The sequence below is a fragment of the Mesitornis unicolor genome, unplaced genomic scaffold (genome assembly GCF_000695765.1).
Source record: "Mesitornis unicolor isolate BGI_N332 unplaced genomic scaffold, ASM69576v1 scaffold39235, whole genome shotgun sequence".
Lineage (NCBI taxonomy): Eukaryota > Metazoa > Chordata > Aves > Mesitornithiformes > Mesitornithidae > Mesitornis > Mesitornis unicolor.
The window spans coordinates 4,892-14,196 of NW_010184164.1; the positions used below are offsets into that span (position 1 = coordinate 4,892).

Sequence of the window (9,305 nt, forward strand, 5' to 3'; positions counted from 1 at the left end):
AGTGATTAAAAAGGGAAAAAAACAACCTGGCACGGCCCCTTCCTGGTCACCCTGCAGCCCCTCTTCTCTCGCTGGCTACACACAGTCCCCTCTCTGCTCCCCTGTGGGATTCAGAGCTGCTTTGATATGGGAAGCCAGACTGGTGCAAGGGCACATGGAGAAACTTCCTTTCTCATCCTTCGATTCCCTCTGTGTTGTAGAAAGCCCAAAGCCAGAGGGAGCACCACCTTGTCCAGGCTGGCCAGCATGGTCCTGTACAACCCCTTCTCCTTGTCACCCCAGCTCGTTGACTTTGCACCATCACCCCCTGCTCACCCTCAGCTCTCAGGTCCCTCCTCTGGGTCTGGTCCTGAGGTGCCACCGAACCAACTGCCACTTACTCAGTCACCAACTCTGCTCCAAAGCCACATGCCGGCAGCTCCGCAGATCTCATCCTTGTGGGCGAGACCCTAAAGAACCTTCTTATTTGTGGTTTGCACCCCAAATAAGAAGTGATGGGTCTTCCCACTCCACTTGTCTGATCTCACCCACCCCACCCACCCACCTCCCCCCAAGGCAGCTGCCGGCACATTCACCCCACACTGCATGGGCATGCGAGGGCTTCTCTGGGTCCGTGGAGCTAACTGTGCTAGTGCAGGTGCGAGGTGAAGGACATGCATGCAGATGCGGTGTGCAGAAACGTGAAGCATCGTCCCCCGGTCCCCTTAGTGAGGACTTGGCCAGGCAGCTGCCTGGCTGCAGGGGAGTGAGACTCTCTTAGCTTTAAATCCAGAAGAACATTGACTGTACATATAAATATTTAAAGCAAAGAAGGGATGAGATGTGTCTGCTTTTCAGAGACCCCTAGAACCGCTGGGGCAGCTGCCGCACACCTCGGCACACTCCTCATTGAATTCCCTACCTCTCGGACATCCAAACTTTTTTTTGTCTTTTATTTCAGACCATCAGTGGTTGCACATTTAAAAAAATAATAAATGTTTAGGATGCAGCTTTGCCATATTCCCTTTGACTCATGCAATATAAACACTTATTTTTTTTCCAGGTAACAGGGAAGCAGGAACTGAAGCACTCCCTACCAACAAATCCATCGCTATCATTAACTCAACGTGAATTGTACTAATGGAAAGTTTAAGAGCAAAGATCTGGAGCATGGGCTTTAAGCTAGGAATTTCTTTTTCCTTTCCAAAAAAATGATCGAAGGTCTATAAATTAAAAGATCCGTGTTGAAATTATTTACACAGGGCAAAGCCGAGCACAAGCCTTGTGCCTTTCTTGGACTATCTGGGAGCAAATCGGATCCAAAGACGTGGCAAAAGACCTTCCGCCCTTGCATACTCAAATACCCGAGGGATCGTATAAAACATTAGCAAGTATTCACAGGGCACTTATTTGTGTTCGGTTTAGCTTCCGGATTGGTTTTCATCATCAGATCTAACAGCAGTGAGAGCCTGCTCCTAGCTCTGATGATGAGGAGATACATTCGCAGCGTTTCCTACTTTTGCATCACAAAAAAAAATCGACATTCGTCCTCCGGCCTGGGCTGTGGTTTGGGGGAGTGCTAGAGCCGGCTGCCCTGTAGCTCTAAGGTCTCCTTCTTCTTCTCTACTTCTTCTCTTTCTTCCCGGATTTCTTCTTGTTGCCTCCCGAGGAGCCGGCGTTCTTGGCATCGCGCTTGCCGGCGGCGTTGGTGAGGGTGGCGGTGCTGCCCGGGATGTAGACGTTCTGCCGGTAATCAGGGACATGTTGCAGGGTGAACTGGGGGCCGTAGCGGGCACTCAGACCCATGGTGCCCGTTCCACCGCCCAGGGTCGAGTTGGGATCAGCAGCTTCTGTGGGGGATGCCAGAGGGTAGGGGGAAAGAGAAGGGCAGACTGTTAATGCTGCTCAGAGCCCACTCCAAGCCCCAGCAGCCCCAGAAGGCTCCCACTTGGGTCATTTTTTACCCAAAAGGTCAAACCCAAACCTGGGAGCCACCAACCTTCGCCTCCCCCACCCTTCATTACCCTTCAGCCCTATTGCTTCACAGGATGGCTGCAATGTGTGTACTGGGGAACATGGCACTGCCGGCACTAAACCCCCTGGTTTTCATCTCACATCGTTGCTGAAGTTTTGGGATCTGGGGCTGGAGGCTGGCCAGGGTAGGGCAACCTGTCCTCCTGTCCCTCTCTCACACTGCCCGCTCTGCCCCCCTCCCTGGCTGCTGCCTCCGCAAAAAAACAGCCCTCCCCTCTCCAAAACCCATCCATTACAAACATATTGTACAGCCACAACCATTAGTAATGCATTAAAGGAAATCCAATATATTTATTTTTTTTTTTCCCCGCTGCATTTAAACCCCTGCCCCCAGTATTTCTCCAGCCAGGTTTATTCAGGGAGCAGAGCACATGAGATAAGAAAGAAAATCCCTCCCCTGCAGTACCACAAAATGGCTCTAGGAAGCCGAGCACAAAGCGAATCAATGCTGAAGCACATCCAATGGTCCAGATCTGGGAGTGGGGGGAAGGGAAGGCAATTTCATTCCTGCGTGGAGAGAGCAAGCACAGAGAGGGGGAAGGGCGCTGGGCCCCACCGGGATGCTGGGGCTCTGCTGGAAGGGAGAGAGCAGATGGAGACAGGGGGGATGCATGGAGACAGGGGGAGAAATGAGCACAGAGGGGCGGCGCAGCACAAACGATGCTGTTGCTATGAGCTGCTGTGTGCCCAGCTCTGGTGTGACCGCCCGTGCGTGGCTTAGGGTGGGATCCTTGCCCAGCCCTGCTCAGAAACGGTTTCCTAAATCCCTGCCTCCGCACTGGATACTGTGGATCCCATCTCAGCCTTTTAACTGCTTCATGCATGTGGCTACAGGTGGAGAAACCCAGCAAGAGCACCTGAAGGACCTAAGGCAGAGTCTGGGGCTGCTGCTCCCTCCTTTTGCAGACAGAGAGACTGAGGGAATAAAGAAAAACAATGAACAGAGACTGTGGGCTGATCCCCTCATGTTTTTCCTCACTTCAGAGCAGAGCTGTGCACGCCTCTGTGTTGCCTTAGTCTTCCCCTGAGCAGACAGAGGTGGCTAAGCCAGCCAGAAAGCTAGACAGAAAGCTGAGCCACATCCCTCCAGACCTCTGAAATACTGCTGCATACACATCCCGTCACAGGGGTCAGAAGGATGAAGCAACTGCAGTTTGAAAAGTTACAGCTGCTCCACCGGAGCAGGCAGAGGAAAACACATAGCGAGTCCAAAAACAGGCGGGATATTGTGCACTGAGGCCAGGGGACATGCAGGGGGGTGTCCAAACACAGCGAACCAATGTGGGGAAATGCCATTTTGCTTTCCATTGTGGAAGCATTCACCATCAGGAGAATTTTTTCCACATTCCCCATTAAATGTGTCCCAGACCTGGAGGGGCTTTGAGGACCTTGTTCTGGAGAAGGGTTGGAGGAGATGTGCAGATACAGTTAGTGATATTTACCATTAATCCTCATTCACCTCGGCTTATTTCATTAACAACCAACTCAACCCCACACCCATCGGGGTGTTATGAACAGGAATGGGACGGCTGGAGATGTGCTGTTGGATCAGGCTGCAGCCATGGACCGGCTCGCAGGTGGACTGTGGCCTCCAGCAGCAGAAGATATTTTATTTTTCTGGTCTCCCTCAGGTGGACACAGCCCAGTTTGGGGCGTGGTGGCCTTGGGCACCTTCTCCTGTGCCCTCCCCACTGGTTGCCACTGCCCTGCTTCCTCCCTGGATCATCCAAGCTGTACCAGGGCAGTGAGGAAGCCAGGGGCTACCAGTGGCATCCAGGACAACTGGTCCCCATGAACTAGTTTGCAGTCACAGCACAGCTTTCACAGGAGAGAAAAAGCCTCTTGTGAGGTTCCCAGCCTGCCAGTTGGTGCAGGGTAAGAGCAAAGGGCTGTTTCTAGGTAACATTTACATTAAGGCTGAAAAGAAGAGAAGAACAGGGACAATAGAGGTTTATAAATGGGCACCGAGCAAGGCACTTCAGCTTTTGTTGCTGGAAAGGTTACGCTCAGCCTTCACCAGCAGCCAGCCATTATCCCAAACGGCCCTGAGGAGGAAAACAAGAATTTGGGCTTCAGCAAAAAATAACCAGCTAGCTGCTCCACCACCCTCATCAGCAGAGGGGAGGAGAGGCCATGGGGAGGCAGCATGTGCTGCTGCAGCTGCTGGTGGGGCTTTCGGGAGACCCGAATATAGCATGACAGCCCCTGCCCACGGGCAGTGGAGCTGGGGAAAAGGACCTCCTTGGGCTGCTTGTCTGCTCTCCTGCCATCTCATGGCACCCCTATAAATTCTTACTGGCAGCCAGAGTATTTTAAGGACAGGATGTCTGTCCTTTAGTGTCTGGTGTCCTGGAGCATCTGTGCTCCTCAGTCTGTCCTAGCAGCTGCCTCTGGCCCTTCCAAGGGCTCAAAACACTGGCTTTTCACGTTGTTCCCAGCTGCGAGGGAGGAAAATCCAGAGGAAGGGAGGTAGAAGACTTACAGCAGGGCCACAGCCCTAGGGGTGAACCAGCTCCCCAGGCACTTTGGCTTGGGAGGGTGATTTAACCACTGGGCAAGCAATTTAATCCTCAGAGTGACTGGATCCTGGCATGGCAGGACCAGCTTTGCCTTTTGCTGTGATGAAGGATAATCCCCAGCACAAGGTAGGGATGCAGGCTCAGAGGTGAGAAAAAGGCTCAGTGCCATCACCTGTGTCATTACTTTGTCCCACCTGCCACCCCAGAGCTCAGAGCTCAGCAGGTGACAAGAAGATATAAAGATCATTTAGATAGCCAGGAAACATTACCCAAGAACGGGCAGCACAAAGCTTGATGGGCAATTAGCACTGCCCCTAATTAAAGCCTGCTCCAATCATCACTATTGGCTTAGCCAGTGAGAGCAGAAAAAGAGAGAGAGAGAAGAGGGGAGACATGAAAGCACAGTGCTGGTGGAAAAAGCTTGTGCTGTGTCTCCATCCCAGCAAGGGATCAGCAAAAAGGCTGGAGTGCATGGAACCATCATTTCCCAGGGGCTGCAGCAGGGAAAGCCCTTATCTGGGGATGGATCTGATTTAAGTTGACCCCCTGGGTAGGCTGAAGCCGTGGGAGAGGTTAGAGATGTTTGAAATTTGTGGACTGGGGGAGATAGGCTGCAACAGGGCCCGAGGCTATGGGGAAGTCGGTGCTTAACCTGGAAGGGACCCGCTCAGATCTGATCCTGGGGGCTGCTGCAGTGGCAGTCAGAAAAACAGCTTTATTTGTGAGCAAGGAAACCGGATCTGGAGGCACTGGGTGATGATAACCACATGTAGTCCCAGCGGCTATTTTTCCATGGTCGTTTTTCAGAGCAGAGACACGTTTTCACTCTTTTATTCCCCCCCTTGAGTGTAAACAACTCCCTTGTCCAAGACCTTGGTCTCCTTCCCCAGCCACGGTAGTGGTGTCTCCAAGCTGCCTGGTGTCTGCAGAGCGGCAAAGTTCAGCTGCAGCAGCTTTCCAAGAAAGCAATGCCACAGCCATCCCTCCTCCCCCAAATTCCTTCTCTCTCAACAGCTCAAAGGAAATATCCTAAGCATTTCGCACAGGGTTTTATGGCTGTGCTGTTGTTTCTATTTTTAAATCAAGGGAAAAAAGACTTGGAGGTATTTATAAATAAAGGCTGTACAAAAACCAGACTCTTTATCCAGAGCACTGCACAGAGAGATAATTGCATTTCTTTTACATAAAGCCATGGAGACCATGGATGCATGGGAACACCCCTCCCTGCCCACTGCTTTACAACACAGCTGTAAACCAGAACAAACCAACCCAAAATGACCCCAAACCAAACCCCGGTGACTACAGCTGTGAAGGACCAGCAGCAGCTGGTGGGGCAAACCTTGGTGAGACCACGGCTCGGCAGAGGGACCCAGTGCGAGCAGGGAGCACACACAGACACCTCTGGACAGGACTTGTAGGGGATACTGAGTCAGGCATTTATGGCTTTCCTCCCCCAGCCACAAGCAAACCTTCCAGGATTCCTACCTCCTCGCCTTACAGCAAGTTACAACACAGCAGACATTGCATTTGCTGTGACCTGGAACCAAATAGCTGACAACACCTCTCAAGACTGGCTCTTTCATTTAACACAACCCCATCACAAACAAGGTACCATTCTGTCCAGTACATAGATAATACAGTCTGGATGGAAGAGGTACCCCTGTCTACAGCAGATGTTGATGGCTATCTGGTATCTCCTCCGTCTGGATCCTTTCCAACCTTTCCTCTGCAGGCTAACACAGACAGCAGTGCTTTTCCACCAGTGGTGGTTGAAGAAGGACTTTTGAAGCCATCCCAGTTAACCCAGTTACATCAATCCCACCAGCCTCCTATCTAATAGCATGCATCTGAGATGTCCACATGAGAACAAGTGCCATTGTTTTCCCACATGTGAAGGAGACCAACCGTTTGCTGAAGCCAGGATCATGGCTTGGAGCATCTCTGTGTCAAACTGGTTGTTCGGCCAGGCTCCACCTTCTTCTTGTCCATTCTGGGAGCTATGGGAAAAGAAAAGAAACAGCAAGTTACTGCAGCTCAGTAAGGAGTGGGCAAGTCAGAGAACATGAGAAGCCAAGGCTGCTGGCTCATCCACTGTCAGAGAAGAGTTTGCAGGTTTTAAATCCTTCTATTAAATAACACTCAAGAGTCAGAACACTTTCAGAGGTCTCCATCCCTGTCGAGGCTTTTGGAGCATAGCCACCAGTACCAAACACACTTCGGGTCTCAGTGGTGCTTCAAGCAACACCTACCTAGCTCCTGCTTACTTCAGATACAGCCAGCACCTCGTCACCTCAAAATCCCCCTGAGTGCCTTCCCGTCAGTATAATACCACAAAAAATGCTGGTCCTAAAGTTCCAGAGCTGCATGCACCCTTGCATGGCCAGGTCCTCTGTTCCTTTTGCAGGCCATATGAGTGGATGTCCCTTTCAACCTATTTCAGGCTATGACTCTGGTCTGCAGCTTCATTTGCGAGACTGAGGATGAGAAAACCCTGCGATGTGATGGGATTTGGGATCAGCATGGAGTCAGCTGCCCAGCACCATGAAACCTGCTCTGAAGGAGTCCAAAAGCAGCCACCAGCTCTGCTGAGGAAGCTGGAGCAACAGGGAAGAGGAGAGGAGAGAAGGGAGGCAGGCACCGACCTTGGTTTCCCAGGACTGGCTGACGGAGGGGGCTGAGCACCACAGATCTGCCTGGGAAACCTCTGAGGATGCTTCCAGGCTTTGATTAAGGAGGATTTGTGTCTGAGGGTACAATCAGCTGTCTGTGCACAGTCTAACAAGCCCTGCATTCACGTTTGCCAGGTGCCAGCTGTGCTTGGCCACCGTTCACTGGTGATGGCACTTCCTCTCAGGAGGGATCAAGGCTGTGCTCCCACAGCCCCCCCCCCGGAGCCTCCCTGCTTCCAGCAGAGATCCAAACATCTCATCAGCTCCTTAGGTCCTCCTCTGCTCTGACCCTGAGCAACCACATCCCTCAGATCACCAATCTTCCTTCTCTCAGCCAAGCACTCTGACTATGAGCTCTCCAGAAGCGAGATGGAGGATTTGAAAGCCCTTTCCCTTGGAGAGTGCTGAGCCCACTTCTCAGGCAAGTGTTCAAAACACCAGCCTGCAAGGCATGGAGGTGGCCTCCTCCTCTACCACCAAGGTACCAGCCCTTGCACCCAGGAGCTGCCAGACCCCGAAGTCCTGCTGGGACCCTGAAGCCCTGCTCAGAAATGCTCAGACAGCCAAGATTTCCCACAGCTCTGGGGTCTCATACCAGCAGCTTCGTGCTTGAGAGCTCAGCACCCCACATGCTGCAAATGCCAGCGCAGGCATTGCCGGTGCCAAGTCAGTGCCACATGCTGGGTGGCAGATGGGCTCTCCACCACCATGCTGAGCACCCCGCTACCCAAGTGTCCCCCCTGGCTGAGCTTACTGCATCACTCACACACATGACAGGCTCAATATGGCCATTTCGGAAATGGGGCAGACCCACAAACACATCTGTGAAGGTTGTATCTGCCAGGGCAACCTTGCCACATGGGCAGATCCCGTGTCTAGGTCACTGCCCCAGCTGCATCAAAGCTCTTCAAGAAGGGAAGCCCTGAATGTACAAGAGCTTTCCGCAAGTGTCATGCACACAGGAAGAAAAAAACACAGAAGTACAGGACAGATATGAGTGCCCATGAGCTCTGCTCACAGCCCTGCTCAATCACTCAGCTCAGTATGGACCCAATGAGGGGTATATATGGGCAAACTCCCTTAGAAACATGAGATCTGTGTGTAAGGGTGCATGTATGGACACTCTCAGGTACTCTGTGGAAAATCTGGTCTGAAGAAACCTGTCCAAAGACAAGCAGGACCTGTGCCAGGAATACACAGTCATCCGTCCCTTCCCCTTCTGTACTGCCTGCCTGATCCAGCCCCAGCCAGGTGCAGAGCACTGCTCTCACACCAGTTTATCTGCAGAGGATGCAAACCATCACTAATGCAGCAGAGGCTGCCCTGACATGACACTGCCAGCAGCACTGCTTCTGAAATACCTGCTGTCTGCTGCAACGCAGGGCATCCTAAAACCTATTTATATCGCTCCTGTGCGACGCGTGTGGTGGCACTGTTTCAAAAAGGCCAGAAGCAAGGTTTGTCCACCTCGCAAATTAATTTAAGCACTTACATGATGGTTGTGCTGAGACTTCTCGGGCGTGGGTACCGCTGCCCTGCACTCGTTGTTGTGCCAGCCAGCAGCGTGCAGGCAGTGAGGACACTGAGGGGACAGCCCTGGGGCTGCAGGGACCTGTTAATGTCACAGGCAGGGCTGGGAATAGAGCCCTGGGCTAGATCCAATAAAGGACTTAGGAACCTAAACCCCATTGTAAACCACAACCCATTCAGAAACACTCTGGTGCCTTCCAGCCACTGCTCCTGGCTCTGGGGGGTCACCCTGGCACAATGATGGGATCCAGAGATGGGGAAAGGGAAAGCACAAGGAAGTGCTTGGGGTTTTTTTGGTTTTGTTTTTGATTGCTTGGTTCATTGGTTTTGTTTTTTGTTGGGTTTGTGTGTGTGTGTGTTTTTTAAATTATAATATTTCAGTGGTTTGAACTCTGTTCTGAAATTGAAGACCCAGGTTCAACTTCTTCTTTGATGTGGCAATGCTGGCATCACATTTTCTACCTCCTGAAAGACTCTTTCTTCCCCTCCCACCTCTCCTCCAGGCAACAGGCTGCACTGCATGGAAACTACTCCTACCTCTGTCAAAGCTGTAGCTCCACGCACTACAACAACA

General features: G+C 52.0%; 1 protein-coding gene across 1 annotated transcript in view; it reads right to left on the reverse strand.

Annotated features, from left to right (window-relative positions):
• Positions 1 to 1,051: 1,051 nt before the first annotated feature.
• Positions 1,052 to 9,305, reverse strand: part of LOC104540543 (protocadherin gamma-C5-like) — a gene marked incomplete at its 5' end in the record, with an annotated part of 22,442 nt that continues 14,188 nt past the window's right edge. The window contains 2 exons of the mRNA XM_010184382.1: positions 1,052 to 1,829; positions 6,438 to 6,529. Of these exons, the coding sequence (XP_010182684.1) occupies positions 1,603 to 1,829; positions 6,438 to 6,529 (319 nt within the window). The remainder of the gene's footprint in view (positions 1,830 to 6,437; positions 6,530 to 9,305) is intronic.